Raw genomic sequence first — 27,871 nt, 5'->3', positions numbered from 1 at the left:
GATGACGTCCATGCGTTGGTTACGTGCTCAATTGGTCTCTCTTATTCTGCCTGTGTGTCTGTGTCCTGCACAGAAAGAAACATATAGGTGCTTCGAGGGTTTTTTAAATGATTTTGAACCACGTAACAACATGTTAACCTCATATATTTGTTTCTATCCGATTTGATATTACTAAAAACTCCCATGATTATAATGTCAAATTAAATAGCTAGGATTTTGAAATCAATCATAGAGAGCATACAAAAAGTATTATTTTTACGTCATGAGAGATTCCAGTCCTGAGAGATTGATTGACCTTAAAAAGAGAGTAAGTGACCAAAATTCAATTATGGGGGGCTTCAGGGACCTCTTAATATCGATCTTTCTTTCTGTGTACGTGGGTTGCTCAGAGGTGAGTGAGGAGGAGACCTGACCTTTTTCGAGCCCGAGAGCGAGAACGAGAAAGGGAGGAGGCGCTGCCCACGTTGCTGGTGGCTGATGTTCGTCCGGGTTTCATTGCACTGGTTGCTCCACTGCCGATGACGATGGCCCGCTCACACACACTTTCCCACTTACAAGTGATTACGTCGTCGGCGGCTCCACTCACTCACACACGCGCACCGCGCTGCCGGCAGCGGCGTCGGCAGCGACAGCTCTGCTGGGAGCTGAATGCCTTTGCCTTTTTCATTCGTCTCTTGAATTCTGAACGCAACGGTTCGCCTCCGCTCCAAAACGGCAACGGCACTCGAAAAGCGCCCAGTGCAAAGTTAACTAAAGTGCAAAAATCTACACAAACTGAGATTAAACCAAGTGATAAGCCACAGAGCAAAAGCAACAAACAAATAAACAAACAAAGACTCTTTCCCGAAAAGGAGAGTGCATCTGAGAGTTGAAAGTGCAATGGACATGGATACCTTGCTACCTTCACCGCCCGCAACGCCCCCGCTGAGGGATAATAAGTTGGAAAACGTAAGTGACCTACAAAGTGGATATAGTGTATTGCTTTTCCCATTGAGTGAGGATAGTGGATGTGGATGTGCTTAGTGGATGTGGAAGTGGACGGTGGACGGGGTGCATTGCATTCAAGGCAGCGGAAAATCAAACGGAATCGGACGTTAGCTCGCTCTCGCTTCCACTTGCCGCGTTTCTAAAAACAAAAGTGCTCCATCCCGCTCGCACTCGCACTCAGCCATGCGATCACGCAGTCAGCACGCTTTCACGTGAACACCGCATGCACAGCGAGTGATGTGCGGGTGCGAGCGAGAGGGCCTCAGCCTGAACATTGGACTTGGCACCACTAGGAAAAAACAACAGAAAAGCAGAGAGCGAGAGCGAGAGAGCGCGCCGACTTTGTTTGAGAGCGGCGAAGGTGAGTTGCCAATTGGCAACTGGACGGGCGTAGGGGAAATGGGGACAAGGGGGCCCGAAAGCTAGGCAAACAGGCCAAGCCCCAACCCATAAAGTCATGTCACATTTCTGGCTCGTTTTTTATCTTGCCTGGCCAAGAAAGAAACAAACAAACACTGTCGCACATTTGAGCGCAACGTGCCGAGCCCATAAAAAGATTTGGACGTCTCCACACGAGTCATAATACACCCCTCGGAATCGCAATCGCCTTCCCCCATGAAATCGCCCACCTGAGGCACGTCATAATAATATTTGTGGTGTGGCTGCACTTTCCATTGCCTGCTTTCAGGCGGCACTTTTTAAATGTAAAGACCTTTAACAAGTTCTAGAATTGTTCAAAAATATTCAAATTTTCATTCAAGAAAATTAAATATTTAAAATATTAAAATCTCAACGAAAATTTAAAATTTAATGGAAAAAATTTTTGTAATGTATAAAATAACAACAGCAAAAATTTCTGGAAAAAAAAAATTTTCCACTTTCGAAAGTATAATTCTCAAATTTATAAGTTTGATAAATTATGTTTTATATTTGACAAGAATCAATATATTATATCAAATTAATTCTCATTTAAAATGGAAAGCACGGCACAGCATTTAATGATTCATTATTTCTCACCCTAAACGGCCTTTAAAACAGTTCAAAAACCGCCAAAAACAATGTCCCCTTGGCCTTTTGTAGGAGCATTGAACCTGGGGTTGGGTGGGGTGCTGCAGGGTGTGTGAAGGTTAACGGTGAACGGCCTTGCCAGCCGTCGGCGTAATTAGCGAATTGCGAGGGAAAAGTTATTGTGGGTCAATGCTGGTCAGCGAAAAGTGAATGGGAAAGTGAACGCACTCCAGAGAACCTGAACTCGCCAATGAACTCGCCTTGATGAACTCCAACTAACCCTGAACTTGTTCTTTCTTCTCCTTCAGGTCGCCAAGGACGAGCAACAGGTTAACGAGAACCTGCTCAAGGCCAAACTCAAGCTGGTGGCCCAAAAGAGCCAGAAGAATGGAGGGATTATCACACCCAATCCCTCGGACACGGAAGACGAGGCCCCGGAAATGGCGGTTCCCAACAAGAAGCCCCGCCTGGAACAGCCTGCCACGACCATGACACCGCCACCGGAACAGAAGCTAGAGGATGAGCACAAGGCCGAGAGGGTCAGCGTCATCATGAGGGTCAACAGTGTCGGTGCTGTCTCTTCCAGCAACCAGGACGAGAACTCATCCAGTTCCAGCTGCAGTTCCTCCTCCAACACCACCACAAGTACAAGCTTTGTTCCGCCCGCTGTGGAGGACGACTACCCAGAGGCCAATGTGTGGCGCAATCTCAAGTTCAAAATGAACAGGAAGCGAGCTGCGGAAGTGGCTCTACCCCCAGTACAAAAACCAGAGACACCAGCTCCAGAGCTTCCGGCTCCATCTGCTCCAGCGGAAAAGACCGAGGAGGAGGAAATCAAACCCATTCTGACGCCCATCTGTGTGGCCCCAGTGGCTTCGCCTGCCAGCCAGCTCATCCTGCTCAGCACAGTGGCCGCCCAACAGAGTCCCACGCCCATACCCACCATGCCCACGCTGCCCGAGGAGAAGCTCGCCACGAGAATCACGGCAGCCCAGGCGGCGGCCACCAGAAGTCGCATCTACGAATGCAGTTTCCCCGAGTGCGGCAAGAACTACTTCAAGAGCAGCCACCTGAAGGCCCACCAGAGGGTTCACACCGGCGAGCGACCCTTCATCTGCAAGTGGGCGAACTGCGACAAGAGGTTCTCCCGCTCCGATGAGTTGTCCCGCCACAAGCGGACCCACACCGGCGAAAAGAAGTTCCAGTGCAGCGTGTGCCAGAAGAAATTCATGAGGAGCGACCACCTCTCCAAGCACGTCAAGCGGCACAACAAGGACAAGGCGAACGGAGTGAACCGGCACGTCTCCCTGGCCAACAACAACTCCTCATCATCATCATCCTCGGTAGCTCCATCCCTCTGCGATGCCTCGCTCCATTTGCGAGCGATAGCGCCGGCGGCCTCCAGCGCCTGCTCCTCGCCCGTCTCCTCCGCCAGTCTGCAAGTCTACAGCGCCCAGGATCTGCTGAGACTTCAGCAGCAGGCCAGCAGTTTCACCTTCGGCGGAACCCTGCTCCAAGTGCAGCGATGAGAAAAGCTGGACGACCTGCAGCTTCAGCAGCACCAGAACCAATCTCAGCCCGACAGTATCGCCAGCTAAACAGATAAAACAAAACTCCCACCAAAATCAGGCAAATGCAGAGCGGATCTTCATCAAAGTCGAATTCGGAATGCCTATTTTAAAGAACAATTGTAAAGATTTGTAAAATCGTATATTAAGGCCACACTTGAAGCTCGAATTTTCCCTTATTGAGAATGTTCCATCTAATCTAAAAATTCAGAATTTTACTTCGAGTTTTCCCCCTCGTGTAGCTGGTGTAGTCTTAAGCTTAGTTAAGAGCTAGATCTTGTCATCGTTTTGTGCATATATCAACTTCAAATTCAATAAGCTTCGCATCTGTTAAACACAAATCAAATAGATGCCACTTCCTTTCCAGGAGCACAGAGCACACTTCCTAGCTTAGCGATCTTCTTCAGATTTAGATTCTGAATACCCCTAGTGCTTGTACATATATTATAGAGGCGCATTCGGCGCCCAACATCTGTGATAATTAAGTTTTCTTAACTCTTTTCTATTGTACCATAGTTATCGGTCTAATTCTCTTAAACTTAAACACACATAATTGTATTTATTGCTAAATGTGGAAAAAAGAGAAAGAAAAAACAAAACAAAAAAGAAATGGTGGATCCTCACACGATTCCAATCTCAACAGAAGAAAATATACATATTTTCCAAATAATTTTAAATTGATTGTATGAATGGGCGGGTGGAAATTCAATTGGGGAATAAAGCCTATCTGAGGAATGGTTTTAAAGTTGAAGGGGAAATAACTCTTTAGTGGCTTAAACTAACCTTGAGTAATCTTGAATACCAGGATATTTTGGTTGTGTATTTTTGTGTTGATTGATAAGTGTTGTGTTGATGAAGATGTTCAGTATTTGATTTGCCACGCTGCAGCAAGACTTCCAGTTTGCTTAGATTAAATTATTTATTTTAATTTTATCTTAAATGTATAGAGATACAGATCCTCAAACCATGTTTAAAATTGGGGATATGTGGGGATCTAAAATAAAAGAAATAATTAGAATCTCTTTTGTATTGAAGACAAACAAGTTGAAGACTTACTTGATTTCCCGTACATTCAGCTTATTCTAGAATCGGTTATCATAGTTGTTGTAGTGTATCCACGTAGTTATCCTAAACTCCCAGCAAAGTGGAAAGTTCGCAAACTGCACTGGGCTTCGATTGGGGGGAGCACGCTTGACGCACGGCCATTTCCCAGGTGTCCAAGAGGTGTGAGAGCGAGTAGTTCTTGGGCAGTTTGGACATGCGAGCGATGAGAGCTTGTTGGACTGTCTGCAGGAAGGGGGTGGCCGAATACTCCTGTTCCACCACGGAGCAGTCCGGAGCCTGCCAGGGATACTCCTCCGGCACACTGACACTCACTGGCGGAACACTGGGCAATCGTTTGTCATCCAAACAGCAAATCAAGCGTATGGACTTGTTGTTTATCTGCGATGTGGTGTCCAGCTTCACCTTAAACTTGCTATCTAGCCGTGCAATTTCGCCTTGTAGCACGTGTGGTACATCCTGCTCGAAGGGCGAGGACTTTTCCTCCACTCGAGGTCTCTTTGTGGGTACCGGAGCCGTTATATCCGTGCCAAAGAGCAGTTCCAATGTGGGTCGGAAGGTGCGATGCAGTGTGTGATTGGCTACAGGACTTTGCAGCGTGGTATTTATAACCTCCAGCAAAGGGTTAGAGGATTTCTAGGAATAATTATAAAATGTAATAAAATTGTATTGCTGAATAAACAATTATACTTACTCCAAATTGCTGGCCGGAGTAGGAGATCAGATCCATCTTCTCTAGAGCTTTTTCACACTTTAGGAGAGTTTCAAGCGGAACCCGCTGCGTAGGATTGCAAAGGATCTCAAGCAACTTGCTCATCTTGGTCATCTTCTCCACATCTAGAAGGAAACGGGAATTGGGATTTATTTAGAACACCAATGCTCTTACAAAATAAATAGAATAGACATACGAGTGTTGCTATATGTATTTCTAGCCTAAGGCACCTTCAAAACATGGTTTTTAAACGCTTCAACAGCATCTTCTAGTGACGAAAATCATTGACCACGAATTTCTTTCTTTTATGTGGAGGAACAAAAAGCCAACTCAGGGCTGTACGTCGGATAACCCATCAATTTGACGTTTTGGCCGGTCCAAAAGACGCTGGCTTGAACTGATTTGTAAAAGTCGACCACGATTGAATTCATTAAATAAATAATCCAATCGTTGTATGGAGCCTTTATTGATAAAAGTCCAAACTATTTTTATAGAAATGGTCGATTGGACCTAATATGGCTAGGCCAGAAACTTAAGTATCAGCCCTTCTATGATTCTTTATTATTTCATTTTCAATTTAAAATTGTCAAACACATTTAATTATTACTTCTTGCATTTTGCCTCGCAAGAACTCATCTGTGTGAAAAAATTTCCGGATCCTTTACAATCTCCCATAATGGGCTTGCATTTATTAAGCATGGGCATATAGGTAAATCCACGAACACCCTTCTTGCACAGTCCATGAAATTCTGGATGCAGGCCGCAGATTGCTTAATTTATAAAGTATTGAATGGATTGTGATATTCAAACTGTTTTTCCTTGCTAGTACTCACGATCCTTTAGGCCAAGAATGTAACCGAATAGGGGCAAAAATAAAACAGCAATTAAAACTACCTTCATCATCAGTGCTTGAGGCTAACTAAATTGATGCGGTTTTTAATGAAACTCACTGATATAAATGTATTAAATTCGGTTACTAATTTAATATTTAACGCCAATGTAAATTCCTACCATGAAGAAAGTGAAATTATTTGCCTAGAATCAAATAAGATACACCCAACCTCGACAATAGTTATGGAAATACTATAGTTTTGAATATGACGAAAAATCTTTCGGGACAAGGTAAAAATCATAGTATTTTTGATATTTAAAAGTAGAAATCGCAGGTGTCATTTGAAAATACATATCGCCAATAAAGTATATTTTTATGTGCATCATGTACTCACTTGTTCCATCGTTGCTGATCTTAGCCAGCATCCGTTTCAGTGGCTCTATGTACTTGGTAAGCTGCTTATATTTCTCGCGGTACAACGCCTCCTCCTGGGGATTAAACGGACTGTTCCCGGTGACCTGACCAGGTGTATTGATCGAGGCACTCGGCGACTGCTGGCGAATGTTGCGCTGCGGATTCTGCATCTGCATCATCTGCGGACTGGATTGGGGCACCAGTGCCGGACTTGGGATCATATTCGGCGTGGGCATCTGCGGAGTCGGAGGCTGCTGCGTGGGCGTCTGATTGCCCACCACCAGCTGTTGCTGTTGCATCTGTTGGAGCTGAGCCTGCTGCTGCAGTTGCTGGGCATCCGCTGGCGAGGGACTGGATCGCATAAAGGGCTGTCCCGGCTGTTGACCGCCGACTCCCACACCGCCTCGATTTCCGGGGAACATTTGACCTGCCTGGCCCATCGGCATGTTGGGCTTCTGCTGCAGATTCGGTGGCATGTTTACGCCCATACCGCCCATTGGGTTCATCCCACCCTGCTGGACTGCATTGGGCGGCAGGCCTGCTCCGCCCACTTGCTGCTGTCCCGCCGGACCGCCAACCACATTGTGCGGGCCCTGCGGCATCCCCTGCATGCCCTGGCCAGGCATTCCCTGAGGTCCGCCCATGCCGTTGCCTTGACCCATCCGCATCATCGGATTCATGCCCATCTGGGAGGGAAGAATATGTAATATTTGATTTTTAATCAGATGAGTAATTACTTACTCCCATTTGGTTCTGCTGAATCTGCTGCATGGGTGGCATCTGTTGCATGGCATTTACATTCATCGGCCCGCCCTGCATTTGGTTTGGTCCGGGGCCAGCTGCTCCAGGAGCAGCATTTGCTCCGACGGCTCCGCCCACCGCGGGTCCACTGTTTGGCCCCGGTCCCACCATTTGGTTGGGCATGCCCACGCCCATCTGCTGCCCGGGATTGCCGACGATCTGGCCTTGATTCGGCCCGCCGCCGGCTCCCATCACGTTCATCACTCCGGGGGCATTTCCACCCTGTTGCATCTGCTGCACCTGCATCATCTGCTGGGCTCCACCACCACCACCGGCACCCATGGGCATCTGACCTCGGATATTGGGCATGGGCTGCATTTGCTGCTGCCCGGGACGCTGTTGATTCAGGGATTGCAGTAGGTTGGAGGCGGTTCCAGGGCCACCCGGCACTGGAGCACCGCCACCGGCGCCCATGGGCATCATCTGGGGATTGCGATTGCCTTGGCTGGCTAGGTTTTGCAGTGCGTTCAGTGGATCCTGCATCATATTCTGCCCGCCGCCCATTTCCGCATTTGGAGGCGGGCCGCCCTGCTGTTGTTGTTGTTGTTGTTGCTGCTGCTGCTGCTGCTGCTGGGACTTCCGGGACATGTCCTTGTAGTGCATAAACAGCTTGGCCACTAGGCCCAAGTACTCGTCCTTGGTGCGCGACTTCCGGAATATGTGGCTTTCCATAACGCCGGCATTTTTCGTCTGGTCCTGCGCATTCGGTGGCAACAAGTCGTGGCTGCAAGGAAAACAGAGGTTTAAGCAGTGGAATTGCACATTTCGCCGAACCTTACATCTTGGAGATGACATTCTGACGGAACTTCTGGCTCTGCCAATCTTCGGTCATCTTGGCAAGAAGTTAAAAATTAGTTTATGGATCTTTAAATCAATTAAATACTCCTAACAAGATTCGATTTCACAATTTCAGCTGGCGTTCAATAAGACCACTTAGAAATATACTTTTAAGACCATTTTTATGTGTTCAAATATACCAAAAGAAATTTCTTAGACGGTCACTCTAAACTGTCAGGAGTCTTGGCTAACCTAGCGGAGACACCCGCTTAAATGCCTAACAAATGTTAATCCGCTGTTAGTATACACTTTTTAACAGAATGAAAAAGTTTTTCGTAACTGTTTTTTAAATTTTAAAATTTTTAAAAATGTTTACCTTTTTAAGTTAAGATAATGTTGTCCATTCGGGTTGATGTTGGATTACTTACATTCAGAATAGTAATATTTTATTGGAAAGTTAGAGAAAAGTTAAGAAACCGGATTTCCACTTGTTCTAGGGGGTGGCGATCAAGGATGTTGTCCTAAGGTTTTTCCCAGGAAAAGATTTAGGTTCCAAAAACGATGTTGATAGTTTCGTTGCTAAGAAATCAATGAACAGCTTCTTTTTTGTCAGCTAATTTTTTAAAGCCGCTTCGAGCAGGTTATCAAATGACCCTTCTTATCTGGCAAACAAAATATATTCAATAAAAATTAATACAAACGAAAACCTTCAAGATTTGAAATTAGTTAATAATTTCACTTATTTACGAAAATTAGTTAAAATTACCGAAATAATAAAAAAATATTGAAAGGAAAATCAGAACATTTAAGTCTTGTGTCCTTTGATTAATATTAGCATACATTCGGCGAACCTGTTGATTTGATTCAGCATCAGCATATGAGTTTATAAATTCAGCATATAGTACAGGGAAGTCTTATATTCGTAGCATTATCAGTTACTTCTAATGAATTCCAAGATACGAGTCTTGACCTGTATATTCAGGTGGTCTAATCTAAAATTTTCCTCTGTCTGGCAGCCCCATGGGTCAAAATACGTTACTTTCAAGCTCAATGCAGGCGTTGCCAGGCAATCGTATGCCAAGCAAAAGAATTTCTCACTGTCGGTTATTTTGGTCTAACGGTGAATATAGCACATGAGAGCAGGCGAGTTCAATTAGCACCCCCTTGATTGCTTTGGTTCTTAACATTTACGCGACCATTGTTTACCAATACCGCAGGTTCGACTGCACAGAAAGATATCACTAGGCGTTTTAGGTCCCTAAGAGAATCTTTAGGAGAATGCAGTGCAATGAATATAAGTAATTCCCGATTCGAAAAACCTGAATATAATTTTGTTTAAAAATTAAGTTTTTTAACTTCTGAATGCGAAAATAAACAAAAATATTTGACATGCGCAGGTAGATTTGATATCGCACAGCTTTTCTTTCGGTGTATAGAGCGACCCCCTCCAACCACCTGTGTGAGCTGTCTCCCTCGCACACCGAGGAAGAGAGCGTTGCACACTCTCCACGGCTTTCTCTCGCTCTCTCCCGTTCCCATATGGCGGCGCGTGCTGAGCGCAATTAGCACTCATCCGCCGTGTGTGCTTTTACCGTTTGTCGAATCGCTCACTCGCGTTTTTCACTTCGAAGAGAGCGGACGTGCACGGACGCGTTTACGCTGGCGCATCGCATCGCTGGATTCCGTTCGTTCGGTTACGTTCTGGCGTGTTTTTTTCTGTTTGTCGCGTTGTTATTAACTTTTGTATTTTACTACCACTACGGAACATTGTATAATTTCTGTTTCTGTTCTCCGCCCGTTTACGCGCCGCTTTTTTGCCTTTTTGCCACCTGTGCAAGTGTGCGCTGGAAAAAGATACGTAGTTCGGGAAATAGAGCGTTTTCAATGCCGGCTTTAACATGTGTGTTTTGCTGACGTTCCGTTCCGTCCCCAACTGTCATATCTAATTCGTGCTCACAGTCCGAGGAGAAGGTAACACAAAAAGTGGGCAGAGCAGAGCCAGAGTGCAAGAGAATAAACTTATTTGGTTATTATCAGCGGATATCGCGTATACGCCGCGTGTTGCCTTGAAGGTGAAAAGCCAAACTTGTGCCACTTGCTATTTACCCCCCGCATTTTCGCTCCGTGTATGTTTGAGTGCGTAGCCGAATACAGAAACAACAACGACGAGCCACAGCAGCAAGCACATCAGTTACTATTAAATTATATTGCAAGTTACAAGCTGAGGGAGAAAAAAAAACAAAATAAAAAGAAAAACACAAAATAATCAAGCGAAACAAGGCGAAAAAATACACAACAAAAACAAACAACAACAGCGGCAGAGCAGAGGCAGCGAAAAGAACGTTTAAGTGAGCAGCGACTGCGCCGTCTACGCCGACTGCGACTGCGGCAGAGGGTGCAACAACAGCAGCGAAAATAGCAACAAAATGTCGAAAAACTGTTGAGGTTCGTGCACAGTGAAAAATATTTATTCGTTTTTAAGATTTATTAGGATTTAATAGACATACGATGGGATAGGGAAAAACAAAAATATTTACTATTACTAAAGATCTTATAATTAGTTAATAGGTATAACTTGAATAATTCATTTAATTTAATATTTCGTTTTAAAATTTGTTCTAACCTACAAATTTTTAAAACTTTTTTATTGGAAAATATTCAAATGGTTAATTAAAGATCACTTAATAAGACATCAAAATTGATCTGCTTTTTTTGTGTCTAGATTTTTTGTAAATATCTGTGTAAGTATGTCGAGTGTGTGCGAGTGTGTGTGAATACGTGGTTTATTTGCTGCTTGAGTGCATACCCCCCCCCCCCCCCCCATTCATTGTCCCCCCTCTCGCACATTTTTGCTGAGTGCGGCTTACGCTGCTGGCGTCGCTGCCACCGTCGACGTCGCCGACTTGGGTGCTCCACTTTATTCTCTTCTTTGGCATTTTTGTTTTGCGGCAACGGCAACAACAAAGTCGATTACAACGACAGCCCCAAAAAGCGCCACACAGACAGAAGAAATAATAATGCCCATCATCAAATATTCGAACGGAAAATACCCTTTGAAATAGACCAGACTTTTGTGGCAGGATCAAAGATCTCAAACAAGAAAACGATAAGGAAGTTAGAAAGTGTTATCAATGCCAAAACTATCTATTAAACCCTTTTCCATTTTCCCTTTTTTCCATTAAAGCATATTTATCTGCCGGAGCTCTGCCGACACATACAGTATACAACAAGTTCCGCTGTGCACATAGCTCACACGAAACGATATTCTATCATATTACATTGATCATAGCAAGAATATCGAAGCCCTCCAACTGTCTTATGTTCCAAATAATATTCCAGTTCTATATTTGGTACTTGGAAGCAACCTGCACTTCTTTCAGTGTTTTGTTCCTTACAGATATTCTTAACTTTAGTGGCACTACTAGTGGTAGTTGATGGGGAAAGGGAAGTTCCCCTATCAGTGCAGGGTATTACATCAACAACAATAAAAGTGTGTTGACATTTTTGTGTTTTTTTTTCTTTTCGATTTTGTACGTCTGTTTTGCTCTATACGTTATGGCGTGTAAGCAAGTGTGTGTGTCGGTGATGTCGCTGGGTGCTGGACTGTGGGGTTGCGAGGGGGTGGTGGGTGCTCGGGGGGTGAACGATGGGTGGTGGCTTGGGGCGGGGGCGCAGTCCATGGCAGAAGCTCTGGTCGAGGGCTACGTGTTTAAATTATCAAGCCGAGCTTGTCATCGCCACACGCACGAACATCAAAACTACTGACACACATACGAGTGTGCATGTTAACGTTCGAATGCCAGATATACACTCCGCTTTATATATAGACTTCTATATATGATTGAAGTGAGTTTGCCGGCTGGCAGTTGGATGGCATCGACATTTGAATTCCGAGTTCCCCGCCGCCGGGCAATCATAGAGAATGAATGACAAGCGGCCGAGCCTATTGATTTTCAATCAATATTTTGCCGTGGCCACATAACGCTCAGATATTTACATGGGCATACAGTGGGGGTCAAGAAAATAGCTGTACCGGTCAGGGTTTTCATAGGTGAAATGTCCAAGTGGTTTAGAAGCCCCATTTAAAAAACATATTACAATTCTACTCAAGACCCCAGTTACATAATAGCATAAAAGGTTTTTTCGTTAACGAGTTTCGTAACTATTTGAAATACGTGTTTGCCACTATTTCCTCATTAATCCCATAAAGCCTAAATAATAACAAAACATTTGTCAAAATAATCGGTTGCTTTTGTTTGTAATGATACCAATTCAGATAAGATAAGTATAATTCATAAATCTGATTAGAATTGTTTTATAAACAAAACATTGAAAGCTTTACGATTCCAACAAATAAATAACTATTTTCAGGAGTTTTTAAATATTAATGTCAAACGTTTTCCATTAGTTTTTATTGTTTTAAAAACACTGCAAAAACACAGGTCGTATACTTGATGTTAGACTTTACATCAAGGGTTAATGGGTTTGAATTAGTTCATTTTGAATTGTTTTCATAACCAAGTTCACTGCCAGAAAATAGTAGATGGTCAAAGATAAGATAAAAAGCGTTGGTTTGATTAGGACGTTTGTTTTAACACTCGTTACCCTTTGGAGTCGCATAAATTAGCGCAGATTCAATCCGTCTTATGGGTTCACTGGGTACTCGCATAATTGCGACCTGGGTTGTTTTCGTTTTTTATACGATGACACCAAGTTTCCGTCTTTCTTTAGGTTTTGTCAACGTCGCTAGCTTCTTTCTGTTGTTCGATTTTCTTGAATTTGTTTTGCATTTGAATGTGGAATTGGGAATTGCTATAGCTTCTTCGGCTCGGTCGTGGCCCCTCTTTCTCCGCTCTTTCTTCGCGTTTCACCTTTGAGACACCCCACACACCGTATAGCACATACGGTATATATAGGTAGTATGCAAAATAATCGGGGAGCTGAAGCCCCACTGTGGCAGCGCCGCTGGCGGCGCAGCCGGCGTAATCGTCGCTGCTTTTTATTATCATTTGATTGCGTTGCCTTTATGATTGCCCGTTGTTGCTGCTTGTCGCCTATTTTATTGTTGCTTTTTTCCACTTTTTCTAGCTCTTGCTTTTTGCCCATTTGCTGCTCATTGTTTATTTCAATTCTCTTTTTGAGCTCCCTCTTTACACTGGGAAAAAGGTGTAGGCGAGTCTCGGAATTCGGTTTATATTGGTATAAAAGATACCTTAAAGAAACAATGGCAAGCTCGCTATAAAATGTCTTAAAGTGCGATACAAATTGAGGAACGATATAGTGATGATGATAAATAAACAATATATTTCTTGCCCATAGATTGGCTCTTTAGGGTTAAAGAGTCATTTTTTATTTTCTGTGTATCGCCTCTCCCCCAATTCTTTTACCACAAAGCCAGATTTGTTGTTGTCGCTTGTTTGCTTGTTTACTGAATTTACTTAATTTGTTTTTGCGGTCGATGGTTTAGCCCTATTTAAGCAACTCTCACTCCGGTAGGCCCCAAAGTTTCCAAGGGTCTGTCACCTCCCAGTGGTGGTGGTGGAAAGCCCTCGATGCACTTTTCCAATCATTTCGCTAGCTCGAAGGCACTGTTGTTATTATTTGTCACGCTTCGTCATCGAACTGAATATTGGAAATGGAGAAATGGGAAATGGGGATTGGGAAATGGAAAATGGGGAAAAGGGGGTAGAAAGGAGTTGCAAACAACAAAATTGGAACGCTAATGGGAGCGCGGAGCTGTCATGTTTGCTTATGAGCGGCGGCTTCATTTCCGCCCTTTTCAGGACTAAGGACCTGGATACTCGATGGTATCGGGGTGGAGTGTGGGAACCAGGGCTGTCACATGTCTGGCAAACTGCTTCGGGAGCGGCTGCACTGGCAGACCCTGTAATTGCTTCTAAGTGAGTGGCATGCTGAACTGGGATATAATAAATAAACAGAAAAAAATAGCTACAATAATTGTAAGCATTAACCGAATTGTTTATTTTCCTGCAGACACTTTTTCTAGAAACCTAATGATTCAGGCAATTCTTCCCTACGGATCTATTAATTTGTAGAGCTGGCAACAAGTAATTTTCCATTTTCTTTTGTTTTAATCCAAGTCTCTTGGGCTACATCAAAGTACAGACGAATTTGTGTAAATCCATTGTACTCGAAGTATCTATCAGTGTATCGGCAGAGCAATTATATATCCATAAGATACTGTTCTGCATAACTTGAATAGGTCAACGGTTTGCATTTCCCATTAAAATTTAAGCAGGGTGGCGATGCAGTCGCCCTTCCTTTTCCCAGCTCAAGCCTTTCGCTCTATTTTCGTGCCCGTTTTCTTCTCACCACGGCAACCACTTGTTTTCCCAAGCACAACAACAACAGACACACACAGCCACACACCCGGACATTCTTACGGAGAACCCACACAACTAAACTTGTTGGCTGTCTTTTCCTTTTTTTCCACACACCCTTCGGGGGGTTTTTCCGCGTCGGCTTTTCCTTCTCGGCGTCTGCGTCGGCGCAGGCGTCGCTGCTGGCGTCGCAGCCGGCGCCGCTGCCAATGTCAGCTTCGACGTCACATTCCTCGGCTTCAACAGCTTCAACAGATGAATAAGTTTTTGCTGGAAAGTCGCACGCGCTGTCACGCCTCCTTCTCGTAAAAATAACTGCAGTCCTCAAAGTTTCATAATTAAAACAACGGCCAAGCTGTGTGGGGAATCCCCTCACTCACACTCTCACACACACACTAACACTTCCACGACACAGTGTCCTTCCGCGTGGGTGTGTACTTGGGCAGTTGTGTATCGCTGTGTTTGTGTTAGCCCGCCTTTTTTCTGTGCCCAACATATGGCAGCATAATTCCTCGCATTTTCGGTAAGAATTTCATTAAACTTGGCCTGAATCCAAATGTATATTCTTTATGGCTCTGCATTCAAGTATTTTTATATACTTTTACATGTCTATTATTTATTTTCTTTATATCAAAATTATTTAGGGAAAGATTCTCCTAAGGAATTCAGCTTGTTAGCTGCTTAACTTGACTTTTGCTTCTGAAAGTTCTAATAAAATATTTATAAATTCTAAGGTTGATTTTTTATTTTAAAACTAATATCATTTTGTTGTTACTTGGGGTAGTAATTCAACAAATGTACTTTTGAACAGCGGACTTATTAGAATATTGGCATTTAAAAATAATTTAGTGAAGTGAAGTGAAGTGCCCCACTTATTAAGTAGTTACCAAGTCATATCTCTATCTCCGCTGTTTTTTATACTTTTCATTTAATGCTAACGCTGAAAATTTTAGGAATAAAACAACTAATCTCTAATCTTTTTGAGACAAGCTGAATCTTTGATAGACAGTTTTGTCCTGAAACATCTTCTAATATGAATGTTTTGTACCCTCATTTATTATTTACTTCGCATTCTGTAATTAAGTTAATTATGGATTCCGTCTTTGACTCGATTTTTTAGAGATAGACACACTTGTACTTTCCATTACCTCAATTCCACGTTATTCAATTGTGGTGATCTCCGATATCGTTGTACCCTTGGGCGTATACGCAATGCGCTCGAGTGGCGACGCTGCCCGGCTTTTTTTTGTGTACAAGTATATCGGATGGCGAGCCGAACTTCTTCGATTACCATTTCCCCCTTTCGGTTCAGTTAACCGGCTCCATTCGTGATTTGCATTGCGATCCCATTTCGATTAAAGCCAAAGCCTCCAGTCGCCGCCGACAATCCGGCAATCGCGATCTCATTTATTCCGGATGGTCGCTTCACGCCCAATTAGACTAAAAGCCCGACCCGAATCGAGTCGGATCGGAAGGCAGAGGTCGATTATCCAGTGCCGACTGCTCGGGACCCGGGTCATCAATAATATTCGCCTCGGGCGAAAGTGAATTATCATATCGTCACTCGCCGTGCTCGGTGTACTATACTCCGTTTTAATTTTATTCCGTGCGCGTTGCTCTTTTGTTCCAATTGTCAACTTGTCCAGCTGTCCAATTGCTTGTAGTACAAACCATGTGGCTGCCGGCGGACAGTAGTTGTCCTTACGGTTGGAACTGTCCGTGGTCCTCGCAGGTGGTCGTCAATGGACTGTGGATGGAATTCCCACCGGGTTACTACGGCGGAGCCAAAGGGATGAAGGGTATGACTACGGGTTTAGTACACGGCCGGAAAAATGTTTTAAAACTCTTGAAAGTGTCTCTATAGGACATTTGGTGTTTCAGAATTTAAACTAGTTATAGTGAACATAAACAAAATATTTTTACCAATATTAGAATCCCTTTGTAAGATTATAGAGATCTTAGTTATATTATAATATATAACAAGTGCAACTTTTTAAGAACACCTATGCTCTTTTCGAATTCTTAGAAAGAACCTATTGAAACTTCAAAATGCGCCTTTCGTATCATCCGACGCCATATCAACTTTCATATGAGTCGTTAATGCTTAATCTTGTCCAGAGCTTAAAGGTTAAGCGCGATTTTCCAAGAGCCATTATTCTTATCGGCATGCAAATTAATAAACATATTCTAGGAACTGTTCATCTTCTGTGGAAGCTTTCGAATCGAACATGGACTTCAGAAAGGGAACCGCTGCTGAACTGTTCGGTTCTGTGATAGCTAGCTCCAAGAAAACCCTTATATCAAATGGTACTCGTCCGGTTTTTCTCAGTGTGCTGCTTCTGCCCGAGCTCACAGGTATTGATGACTAGGGAGCGGGGTTCCATTGGCTTCCGACAATTATCTCCCACAATTATTGGTTTTTCCCAGTGTGTGAATGGTTGTGGCCCACTTTGCGGTGGGCGCTGACATTGAGTGGGCGTGGCAAAGGGGTTCGAATGTTGTTGCCACCATTGCTCTTTGCATTGTCCACCCTTTTGTGTGCGTGTGTGTGGCGGGGTCAATCATTAATATTTCATGAACATTCCACATTTCCATTTCACAAAGCCGAGGCGCGCGTTTTATTTTGTAGTCAGTCAGTGGTGCACAGGGAGAAAAGCAGCCATTTATCTCTATGATATGCATAAGCAAGTAATTTCTGTCACAACTGTGCCTTTTCTTGTGATAGAGATATATTCTATATATATAATATTGCAGTTAAAATTGGAAGAATCAATGAAGAGCTCCAACTAGGAGTGTTACAGTGTCTACAATTTTTAAAGTATGGTAGGAAGTGATTTCCATCAAGTGACTTGGGAACTGATATTTCTAAATATTGAAAATCATATTACATGGTTGTTTTTCTCAGTGCATTTCTCCCTACCCCGCTGCATTTAGACATCAAAAACCCCACTGACACACTTGCCAGGAGTAGTACGAAGGACCACGAAGGACCTGCGTGCCGTTGAAGACCACATTTAATGACCAACAAAAGCGAAACTGTCGCGGGGGCGTCGGGCGGTGTACTATATGTTGTGGGGCTTTCCATTTTACATTTAAATGCCACGGAATAATTGCTTTTTCCTGTTCGCGGTGTGGGGGACCTTTAACAATTGCGAATGCAATTTGAGAATGCAGCCGAGTGAATGAAGGGGAAATCCTCGAAAGGAGGAGGCTTGGGATAGCCTTGGCAGGTGGGTGGAATGCACATTGTACGCATATGTCGACAGGACCTGACAAATGGGAATTCCTAGCCGTTTCGGTAGCTTATTAACCACTTAAAATTGTAGGTATTTCTGGATTTTGAATAAATAATGTTGGCCTGATTCCTTGATTGTTCGGTTGATGTTGGTCGTTTTGTTTAATATCTTCAAATATTGGTTTACCAATTTCGCCAAAACCATCTGTTGGTTTAAGCAATTACAATTATTTAGAAATTTGTTTTTTAATCCATTTGTTCATCAATCAAACTAATGGGTCTTGTGCTCACAAATTCTGAAAGTTTCTAGATCATCATTATGGTATAAATTTTAATGAAGTTACTTGGATATCTTATCGTGTCAGAAGATTGATTGATTTCATGACATTGGTATTGTAGGTATTTTAAAGGAAAAACAACAAAAAGTGATAGAAAATTTTAAAAATTTGTATATATTTTCTTTAATGTTATTCTCTAAACTTTCCACCGACTTTATGATAAATGCCAACTCAATTTCCTTATTGCAGCCAACAAGATGCAAGCGGTCTTGGACTCGGCCGCCATGGCCATTGCCGTGGGCTCCTCCGGTTCCGGATCCGTATCCGGGCTGAGCTCCGGCTCGAGTTCCGGGCCTGGGAGCAGCAGCAGCGGAAGCAGCAGCGGCTACGGCAGCGCCACGACCACGCCCACCGGCGGCGGTCACTACGAGAATTCGCCCACCTCGATGCCCATGGCCACCATTGCCACGGTGGCTCCGTTTTACAGCGAGGCCCTCACCTCGTTGGATGCCCAGCAGCGCCAGCAACAGCAGCAACAGCAGCAGAATCCGGGTCACTACTATCACCAGAACTACGCATACGGAAATTCCCTGCCCCTGGATCCCGGCTTCAACTACAGTGGAGCTCCGTACAACACGTACAGTGCGCCCAGTGCGGTGGGTCAGCAACATTCCGGCAATAGTTATCCCGTGAGTGGACCGCGCTACGAAAAATTGGCGCCGAGTTCGGGGGTAAAGTATGGAGGAAGTACCATGGGAGGTACAAGTGCGGGTATCAAGCCGCAGGCCACGGCCACGCCCTTTTACGCCCAGCCGGCGGGTTCCGGCGGCTATATGACCCAGTCTAATGCCATGTACGATCCCTACAAGTACAAGATGCCCCCCAATGGACAGGCCACGTCGCAACCTATGATGCCGAGCAATATGACGGGAGGTACGGTTCCGGGTCCCTCGTACAGCCAGGGTCTACCCCTGAATCCCACTGCGGTGGTCCAGAAACAGACGCACATGCCACAGCAGACGCAGCTCACCCAACTGGAGCCCAACTATGCGCCCATCAAGCCCAGCAGAAGCTATCAGGGAATGCCCACGGGTGCGGTTTACGGAGGAAACTCCGGTGGAAGCTCCGGCGGATTGGTCAGTAACCCCTCGTCGGCCCCATATTACGACAAGTATGGGATGGCCATGTCCATGTATTCGCCGAACGGAGGTCTGCCCATGTACAGCCAGCCGGATTTGGGACCTGAATCTTCGGGACTGCAGACCTACAGGAAGTCCACGAGTAACTGTCATTGGGGCGTAGACTACAATTCCCCCAACTACAGATCTCTGCCGCCGGCGACGGTGGCCAACAGCTCCTACCATCACCCACATCCGGGACCTGGACCTGGACCTGGACCCGTTCCTGGGCCTGGACCTGGACCCGGATCCATCAACAATGAATTGTATTATGGCTCAACGAAGTACGATAAATACGGAAGCACCGGTGTACCGCCCTATGTCAATAACCCCTACACAGGTCCATCGATCACGCAGTCCTATGCGGGCCGGACTTTGTGGTCAGGAAATGAGAGTGCTCCGGCCAGTTCCCGCCAGAATTGCTGCTCCCAGGGATACCCATTGAACCAGCAGAGCTGCTACTACCCGAGGGGCAACGCGTATGGATCCATGGTTTCCGCACCCTATGGATCAGCCGGAAGTGCACCGCAATCGCAGCCCCAATATCCACCGGGCACGGGGTCCTCCGCTGCCGCCGCTATGAAGCTCAAGCATCCGACTGACATGTACGTGGGCCATGGACCCTACGAAACCACTCCCAATCAACTGGGCTATGGATATAATCCAGGATCAAGCACATCGAGCAACATGAACAGTCAAAGGTATGCGGCACCTTTGGTTCCTGGCCTCGGAATGGGTGGCATGGGAATGGGAATGGGCATCGGAATGGGCATGGGCATGGATCCCGGCAGCGGGGGCTACTACAACGATCTTAGTCTCAACAGCCTGGACAGCTACGGATCTCCCTCGATGCCCCAGCAATCATTGCGATCCCAGCCCTATCCGGATTATCGCAAGAGATCTGGAATGGTGGGGGCCTCCTCTTCGGGAAATTGTTATCTAACACAAACGAGCAGTGGAGGAGGCGGACCCCTGGCCAGTCTCGATGCCCAAGTGGAGAACTTTGTGGGCTTCAATCTCCATGCCTCGGCGCCCTCCAACCTGAATTACAGTGTGGAGTCGGCGAAATCCACGCAGACCATTCGGGACTTTCTCTCCACCTGGAAGGTGGACGATGAGGATGAGGCGAGTGCTGTCCTCGAGTTGGATCCCCCGATTGTCGCCGTTGTGGCTCCTGTGCCCAGTACCCCCAACTATATGTACGAATCTCTGCCACCGACTGGACCTCAAGCCACGGCTGTCGTGGATCATCAGGGTATCAATTTGCCAGACATAATCATAGACATTGAAAAGGCGAGTGGGAATGGCGGTGCTCCTGTGGACGATTCCTTTGGCAGTTTTGATGTGGAGAAGGAGTTGGACGAACTGCGTCTGAAAACGAGTGCAATAGAGCAACAACCTGTGAATGAAAGCGAAGCCTTGGCGGAGATCCTTCGACAACCTGTGACTGCTCCTCTGATGACGGAACAACCTTCGGCAAGCCTTCCCTTGCCAAGTCCCATCCTGAACAGCAATGAGGTGTTTGTATCTAAGCCACCTGTGGCCATGGACTTTGATCAGAACAACAGCTCGAACTCCAATGAATCAACATTTGCCAAGGAGTACGAGACCTTTATACACAAGATCGAGGGTTCCGAAAGTGAGATGGAGGAGGCTGTCCAGGATGAAGGCGAGTACAGGGAGAACCCAAAAAGGTTCAAGTTCTACAAAAGAAAGCGCAGGGTGACAGAGCCCCAGGAAAGCCTGGATCAGAAGGATATAGAACAACAGGTGGTAAATATTAACCAAGGTCCCAATGTAATCTCCCTTTCTCCTAAAGCTTCGGCCAGAGCTAGTAAGAAGCTCCTGGCCAAGAAGCGCAGAAATCGCATTAAGATGCTTAAGATCCTGATATTCGAGAGTCCCAAAATAAAGTATCGGCATTACTTCAGGGTGCTCAAAGTGTTGCGGAAGAGAAGCGCCTACAGTAGAACCAGACAACTCCGAGCCATCCTAATGAAGAAGCAGATGACCAGGTTGAAGGAGAATCAACTGCCCTTGATCAAGAGGCTGGTGAAAAAATTCGTGGCCCCACCAAAACTTCGCAATCCTCCCAGTCTCAAGGGCTTGAGTGTCTCGGCCTTGAATTCCTCCGAATTCAGAAGTAGTTTGCTGAGTGGAATAGATCGAGAAACGGTCATTAAGAGTGGCTACAGCTACAAAGATAAGACTGAAGAAGTTCTGGAGGAACAGGGCTTGGACACCAAATCCCTGGAGCTGCAATCGAACTTTAAGGGATTCGATGACATTGAAAACACCAATATGTCGCCAAAAATAGAACTTAGAGTGGAGCACGAAGGCGAGGAGGATGTGAAGGACTCCATACCAAAGCCAGAGGAGGATGCTGTCCCAAATAAAGAGGAGCAAATACAAGCCTGGCTGAAAAATAGTGTGGTACCTACCCCAGAAGCAGCAACGGAACCACCTGAACCATCGAAACAAATAGCTAGTCTAGCCGTGTCTTCACCCTCATCATCTTCTTCGAGCTCGAGTTCCAGTAGTTCCAGTTCGGACGATGACGCCAGCAGTACCAGCAGCCAGGAGGAGGAGGATGCTTCATCCAGTAGCACCAGTTCCAGCAGCACCAGTTCGCAAAGCTCCACGGCTGGAGAAGAAAGCGACTTTAACGAGCTGGCAGCCCTGGAAAAAGAACTGTCCCAATCACAAACCGAAGAGCCCAAGGGAGATCTCTCCATCCTGGATATGATTGTCAAAAGGGAGACCATCGAGGAGGCAAACCAAGAAGTGGAGGTCTCCAACCACGATATTGCCAAACTGAAGCAGATCCTCGAGAGCGATGGCGAAGCGCAGCCAAGTGACCTTAGTAAGATTGCCTTAAATAGTTCCTTAAAAACAAAAGAGTTAGTCGTAAGCGAGGAATCGGAATCTCCGGATGAAGGGGTCGCTGCTCCTCCCCGGGAATTGAGCGTCGAGGAGGCGCTGGCGGAGATGTATCAACTCTCGGATTTAGAGGGCAAAGAAGATGAGGAGGAACCGAGCGTGAATGGTCAAGATGTCCTGCTCATCAATCTGGCCGAGATCTTTGATTCTAGCAGTGATCTCTATGTGGTGCAGTGCGATATGAACGAGAACATCCTGGGAGTGGTGGCCAACGAGGACCCGGAGATCGAGGGAGAGCCCAATCTCGTTCAGGTGAGTCCCGAGGAGGAGGAACAGGTGGACACCCTGCAGCTCATCCAGCTTCTGGCCGAACCCCAGCCGGAATTCGATGCCACCCCATTGATACACCACGAGGAGATCATTCACGGCGAGACCCCCGATCCCCACAAGGATCGGCGAAAGTTGCTCAAGTATCTGCATGGGAAATATGTCCAAAGTCGAATCAGTCGCTTTTACCACGCCCATCAAATCCTGCGGAAGTACAAGCGCCAGAGGGCGGGCAGGAAACGCCCCTGGCGGGTCAAATAGGATTCCAGCTTCTACCAAAGATATTTCTGGTCCCTAGATAGGATCAGATGTGTTCGGCTTGTCAAAGCAGACGACCCGGAAAGGCGTGCCTAATCGGAAACCAAACGAAAGATACACCACACACTTAGATACACCACAAAAAATATGAAGAGTAAAGATACAGCTACACTTTACCAGAATCTCAAGACTTTTTTAATATTTGGATTTATTTTAGGAAACGGAATATAGCTTAATAACAACTATGTATAGTCGTTGTTTTAGGAAAATCATAATTTTTAAACTTTTACGATACTTATTTTACACCTAATTATATAGAGTATCATATACCATATATATATTTTAGATATCTGTGCAATATTTACATGAAAAATGTCGTGTTTATCTGGAATGCGCGAATTCGAATCTCGATGGGTTAAGCATGAGTAAGCAGCGTTAGACGAAGGGTTAATCGGGGGTCAGTCGGGGAGTTTTGGGGTTTCGGTCCGAGTCGCGTGCAATTAACCAGATATACATATATACATATTTTATCGCCTAATGTATCAGCGTTTTAGTCGCTCAGCGAGTCGGGCCAATTTAAAATGCTTTTCGCCAAAGGTCAGGCCCAGATTTTTAGATACATTCGCAATATAACACATATGATATATCGGGGGGCCTCGACTTATTTGAGGGTCAAAATCCCCCGCCATTCCCTTGTAGTTTAAATTTTTTATTGCCACCAAATGCAGCCTAGACCAAAAAGTAAAAAGAAACTAAATATATCTGTTGGAATTGTTTGATCTGTTAGTAGCCGAAGACTTTGTTTGTTTTTAGTGCAATTATTTATTAGGTTCCTAGAGCAATTTGTTGTTTGTCTTAGGGTTACGGGTAGTACCAGAATTGTTAAGCCCCATATTCCTATCTTGACCAGGAAATCCGAAAAGGTTCTGTTTCATAAGGCCCGTCCCTAATTGCGACTTTAAGGCATAACCAATCCGGGATAGTAATCAAATTTGGTATGGGGGCCTTCAAGAATTCTCAACGCTCGACTTTTGTAAAATGCGGATGAGGAAAACAATATTCAAGGGCAATGCCAACTATGAAATAGACTTTGGTGCTGGTCTAGTCTTAGAATCCTAGCCAACACTAGCTACACTAAACTAATGTTATCTTTATATTATAATCGAGACCACCTAGATGTCTTTTTTCTCTCGTAACACATTCCAAAGGACCAAAACTTTTTGAAACTAATAACTATCTAATGTCTAGCTAAGCTTCTAAATGTATGTTCTTTCGTTTGTAACTTGTTTAAACTAAGTAATACGCTTAATTTTAGTACAAAAACTAAAAAGTAAAAGTCAAAGTGCAAGAGCTAGCCCACTAAATGGAGTAAAAATGTTAGCAGCAACAATAATATTTATTGCGCAATATGTACATACCATCCTTTGCCACTCTACACATTCCCCAATGGACCCAAACACATATGTATATGTATATGTCTCTAGCTCTTTACTTGTATATCGGTTTTCACTGTACCCTAGCGTTAAGATTTGTGACTATATCAATGTGAGTGTCTTTGAGCAAACCAAACAAAAGAAATGATATACGAAATCCTAAAAAGAGAAATAAATGTTTTATGTAAATGTTATTCTACGAGCTTTGGTTTTGTTATTATTTGGATATTTACGCAAAAGTAAGTAAGGTACCGCTTAAGTGTATATCCAAAATATCTAACGTTAAATTTTAAAGACCCAGTTTCTATTGTACAGAAATATTGCAATTTATTTTGTAGAATTAAAAAAGAACAGCACAGTTCACAAATCTAGAATTTGCAGGCTAAAAGTAAAAAACCAACTTTTGGGGTTAGGTTGGCGGCCAGTCCTCCGCTCCTTCGTCCTATATCATCGTAATGTGATCAACTGCAGTTGATCTCTGGCTTTGGTATCGTTTCTTGGCTCTCCTCCAGAGGGCTCTTTGGTCTCTCCATCGGTATCTATCCCAATCGCCTGTTCCGGGGATCCTCCAGCCCTGTCCATCACTCGAAGTAGCGCTTCTTGAGGTCCGGCGGATAGGTCACGTAGATGTAGTGCTCATTCTGACCCAGACCCGCCTCCTGCTGCACAATCTCGTGCGTGGAGGCGGAGGCACGAAGGGATTGCTGCGAGGAGCCCACGTGGCGATGCCTCGTCTCCAGCGGCCGCGGGTGCGTGTTGTAGTGCCGCTGCTGGGTGTCGCCAGGAGCTCCGGCTCCCTGTCCTTGTCCCGATCCTTGTACCGACACTGATCCTGATCCAGCCACTATATTGGCGGCAATGGGGCGCGAGGAGCTACTTGTATAGTCGCGTCGGTCTAAAATGTCCTGTGGGTAGGCCAGGCTCGTCGAGTGGCGGTGCTGCAGGTGGGGATGCTGTGCCGGATGCTGTCCCGGATGCTGCACCCGATGGTGCAACGGCGTGTTGGCGTTGGAGGAGCTGCTGCGCACGGCCCCTTGGGTGGGTGTGCCCACTGGTGGACCCACCGGACGCTGATCGGCGATGTAGTGCCGCGGACTGTGCCGATGGTACTGCACCTGCTCCGGATACAAATCCCGGACGGATGCCGCCTGCTGCTGCTGTTGCTGCTGCTGGTAGTAGTACTGCTGCTCCTGGAGCAACTGCTGCTGCTGCTGCTGACCAGCTATCCCGCCGGCGTCCAGGTCGAGGTCGTGGCGCGTGGCATAGTCCACATGGTAGTGATGACCCGCTGCTGCTCCTGGCATGTAGATGCTCCCGCCGCCGCCGATGGCTCCCTGGCCGTAGTAGTGGTTCGCGTTGATTGTCGTCTCTTCGGAGCTGAAACAGATGACTTGGGTTCGCTCAATCTCAATGGGAGATTGACCAGGAGGCCAGGGCACACTTACTCGAACAGGATCCAGATGATGTAGTAGCAGAAGCAGATCCCGGTGGACAGCACGAAGATCAGGATGACGATGAGTCCCCAGGGGAAGGCTCGTGGCTCCAGGGGGCCATCCTCCCAGTAGCGATCGCAGGTCAAGTACCAGCACACCGCCTTGTTCATCTCATCTGCGGGCAGAAAGGGATTTTTGTTGGGAACTAGGGTTACATGATGGCGCATTAAGCGAACCTTCCATCTCCTTGAAGGCCTGGTCCGACATGGAGAGCAGCAATCCGCCGATGCAGCTTCTCAGCAGCATCTCGCAGCGGTTCTTTAGCTTGCTCAGCTCCTCCGGTTTGCAGTTGGCCCTTGCCTTGTTGCCATTTCCATTTGCCCCCGAGCCCTCCTCCGTCTTGGCCTCGTCGGCAGACTGGCCACTGCCCTCCGATTGTCCACTGCCCTCCTCGTCCTCTTCCTCGTCCGTCTCGTTTTGCCTGCTGGCCTCCGGATCCACCGTCGACGGCTTGAGGTGCGCCTTGCCCAGCTCCTTGAGCTTGTGGAGCAGCTTCTCGCCCGCCGACCTCGGCTTGGCCGCCGATCCGTCCTCCGGGGATGGATCTAGGCGAAGGGGATTGGCTGTGGTGGATGCACGCACTCGGTGGGAGTGGGAGTGGGGATGGGTTCGCTCACCTGCCGGCGACTGATCCTGCTTGCTGGCCTGGCTTGGCTTGTCTTGGAGTAATTGACGGTTTTGTACTTTGGCGGCACGCGAGGCGCCCAATGTGGAAGTTCTAATGGGTTATGGTATTAAATATTTGAACGGGTCCCATAATTAACAAAACCCACCTTGGTATTAAGCTCAAGTAGGCAGCATTCGCTTTGGCCAACGCGGAATTCTGGCCCAGGGAGTCGCCCCAGACCTCGATGTCCGTAACGATGTGCTGGTCTCCGAACTTCAGGCTGGACGCATCCTCCGTCTCGAAAACCTCGCACCGCATAATGTCGCAGAAGTCGGCCAGGCAAACGGCATCCTCCGCCTAATCAGATCAAAAGGAAGTTGATTAAATAACACGGGACTATCCCGCAGATATGACAGCTGTGCCTAAAAACAAGTCAGTGGTCACCAACAGAAGCAGCACAGGCAGCCCATGGGTCACAAATATTCTCTGCCGGCGCTCTGCAACAGTTCTGCTTCTGTTGGCAACCACTGGTTTTAATCTTGATTTCAAAACTCTGACATCCGGTAAGATTTTATAAGTTATTTATGGACTACAACTATCTTCATATTTAAGGAAGTTAAATCATATGTAGTTTGGCACCGAACATTTTAGAAGGTATCTATACTAAGAATACTGATGATAGATATTTACCTCATTGATGATGCTCTTGTGGCGCGTGTCGAAATGCAGATCCAGGTGCTTCTCCTGGTAGAAGCTCTTGCCGCATTTCCTACACGTCCACTGAGTGGGTCGGTCCCTTTGCTTGGCATCCTGTCGGGGGGCAAAGACATCACGGAACGGATGCAGGGGGCACTCCAGGGGAAGTTTCACCTGAACATTAAATATTTTATTCCATAAGGAATACCTTATAGAGGGGAATATCCCAACGCTCAGCTCACCTGATGCTTGTCCAATATCGGAGTCCATTTGGAGCGCACTATCTTGCGCACCAGTCGGCTGTTATCTCGCGAGCATAGGATTCTGATCACATTTGTGGGCGGCCATGGTATCAGCAGCAGAAAGTAGACCAGTGCAATCTGGAAGAGTTTTTATTGGGGTCTCTTAATTTGGCACGAACCCAGGATGGATGAACTTGCCGAGCACGCAACTTTGCCGGCTGACCTAAAACCACCCTCCCTTTCTTTTTTGGGTCACTTAAAGTTGAAGGGACAACCCCGCAGAAAATCGATAGCGAAAAAATTAATGGAAGGGGTGGACCGTTGCGTCTTCACGGAACACGAAATCCCTGGGACTGGTACTTATGAAGGGGGCACGGGCACCGAAAAGGAGCCCCACCGGACTCACCTCGAAATTATGATATTTAGGCGACATTCATACTATGTATTTATGGTCGCTTTAGTTGTTGGTGTCTTGTTTTTCGGCCTAGAAATTCCTTTAAACGATTATCCTTTTCTGGGACACTTCGGTTCTCTTTCGGTTGGTGGTGAAGTAAGGCAGTACAAATTATATATTTTACTGTTTTTACAATGGTTGGTTTTCAGTTTTGTGCTTTCTGTAAAAAAATAAAAGCCTGATTGAGCTTGTCCTACGTCCGCACTGGTGAAAATTTCTACGCTCTCTAAAAGTGAATTCGCCACTTCCTGTACCGCTCTCTTTACTCTACTCTCTTTAGACCGTTGT

The 27,871-nt window shown here is 45.9% G+C and overlaps 4 protein-coding genes and 1 long non-coding RNA gene across 8 annotated transcripts; 2 read left to right on the top strand and 3 right to left on the bottom strand.

Annotated features, from left to right (window-relative positions):
* Positions 1-659: 659 nt before the first annotated feature.
* On the top strand, positions 660-4,240 carry cbt (Kruppel like transcription factor cabut). Its single transcript, XM_017089141.4, has 2 exons — positions 660-948; positions 2,304-4,240. Exons 1-2 carry the CDS (start codon positions 880-882, stop codon positions 3,522-3,524), a joined length of 1,290 nt encoding a protein of 429 aa, XP_016944630.2. The 5' UTR covers positions 660-879; the 3' UTR covers positions 3,525-4,240.
* Positions 4,241-4,352: 112 nt separating this feature from the next.
* On the bottom strand, positions 4,353-8,732 carry MED15 (mediator complex subunit 15). Of its 2 annotated transcripts, none has more exons than XM_070999559.1 (6): positions 8,590-8,732; positions 7,325-8,108; positions 6,564-7,269; positions 5,320-5,462; positions 4,620-5,261; positions 4,353-4,557 (listed from the first exon to the last, which is right to left on the bottom strand). In XM_070999559.1, exons 2-5 carry the CDS (start codon positions 8,054-8,056, stop codon positions 4,692-4,694), a joined length of 2,151 nt encoding a protein of 716 aa, XP_070855660.1. In that variant the 5' UTR covers positions 8,057-8,108; positions 8,590-8,732; the 3' UTR covers positions 4,353-4,557; positions 4,620-4,691. The 2 variants fall into 2 exon arrangements, with proteins under 2 accessions (XP_070855660.1, XP_016944618.2); XM_017089129.4 differs by lacking the exon at positions 8,590-8,732 and adding an exon at positions 8,164-8,325.
* On the bottom strand, positions 5,785-6,556 carry LOC136116673 (uncharacterized). The gene is made up of 2 exons (XR_010653724.2): positions 6,171-6,556; positions 5,785-6,107 (listed from the first exon to the last, which is right to left on the bottom strand). It is a non-coding gene; the product is annotated as an uncharacterized lncRNA (long non-coding RNA).
* A 1,612-nt stretch (positions 8,733-10,344) lies between the features above and the next one.
* On the top strand, positions 10,345-24,293 carry LOC108020992 (uncharacterized). Its single transcript, XM_017089453.4, has 2 exons — positions 10,345-10,606; positions 18,265-24,293. The coding sequence occupies exon 2, from the start codon at positions 18,273-18,275 to the stop codon at positions 22,659-22,661; it is 4,389 nt and encodes a 1,462-aa protein (XP_016944942.2). The 5' UTR covers positions 10,345-10,606; positions 18,265-18,272; the 3' UTR covers positions 22,662-24,293.
* A 99-nt stretch (positions 24,294-24,392) lies between these two features.
* LOC108004636 (uncharacterized) lies at positions 24,393-27,826 on the bottom strand. Of its 3 annotated transcripts, XM_017067595.4 has the most exons (8): positions 27,536-27,820; positions 27,130-27,267; positions 26,882-27,061; positions 26,358-26,548; positions 26,202-26,302; positions 25,761-26,129; positions 25,537-25,699; positions 24,393-25,468 (listed from the first exon to the last, which is right to left on the bottom strand). In XM_017067595.4, the coding sequence occupies exons 1-8, from the start codon at positions 27,560-27,562 to the stop codon at positions 24,673-24,675; spliced, it is 1,965 nt and encodes a 654-aa protein (XP_016923084.2). In that variant the 5' UTR covers positions 27,563-27,820; the 3' UTR covers positions 24,393-24,672. The 3 variants fall into 3 exon arrangements, with proteins under 3 accessions (XP_016923084.2, XP_016923077.2, XP_016923093.2); XM_017067588.4 differs by having other exon boundaries at positions 25,761-26,302; positions 27,536-27,822; XM_017067604.4 differs by having other exon boundaries at positions 24,698-25,481; positions 25,761-26,302; positions 27,536-27,826.
* Positions 27,827-27,871: the final 45 nt, after the last annotated feature.

The sequence above is a fragment of the Drosophila suzukii genome, chromosome 2L (assembly GCF_043229965.1).
Source record: "Drosophila suzukii chromosome 2L, CBGP_Dsuzu_IsoJpt1.0, whole genome shotgun sequence".
NCBI lineage: Eukaryota > Metazoa > Arthropoda > Insecta > Diptera > Drosophilidae > Drosophila > Drosophila suzukii.
This window is presented reverse-complemented; position numbering and strand designations above follow the sequence as displayed.

Excerpts from the sequence above, each read along its gene's own strand:
- cbt (XM_017089141.4), top strand. The coding sequence starts at position 880 with ATGGACATGGATACCTTGCTACCTTCACCGCCCGCAACGCCCCCGCTG. Across the intron at positions 949-2,303 it reads GGGATAATAAGTTGGAAAAC|GTCGCCAAGGACGAGCAACA; the intron begins GTAAGTGACCTA and ends CTTCTCCTTCAG.
- MED15 (XM_017089129.4), bottom strand. The coding sequence starts at position 8,216 with ATGACCGAAGATTGGCAGAGCCAGAAGTTCCGTCAGAATGTCATCTCC. Across the intron at positions 5,463-6,563 it reads GATCAGCAACGATGGAACAA|ATGTGGAGAAGATGACCAAG; the intron begins GTGAGTACATGA and ends GTTTCCTTCTAG. Across the intron at positions 5,262-5,319 it reads ACTCCGGCCAGCAATTTGGA|AAATCCTCTAACCCTTTGCT; the intron begins GTAAGTATAATT and ends AATTATTCCTAG.
- LOC108020992 (XM_017089453.4), top strand. The coding sequence starts at position 18,273 with ATGCAAGCGGTCTTGGACTCGGCCGCCATGGCCATTGCCGTGGGCTCC.
- LOC108004636 (XM_017067588.4), bottom strand. The coding sequence starts at position 27,562 with ATGTCGCCTAAATATCATAATTTCGAG. Across the intron at positions 27,062-27,129 it reads CGATATTGGACAAGCATCAG|GTGAAACTTCCCCTGGAGTG; the intron begins GTGAGCTGAGCG and ends TTTAATGTTCAG. Across the intron at positions 26,549-26,881 it reads ACAAGAGCATCATCAATGAG|GCGGAGGATGCCGTTTGCCT; the intron begins GTAAATATCTAT and ends TGATCTGATTAG.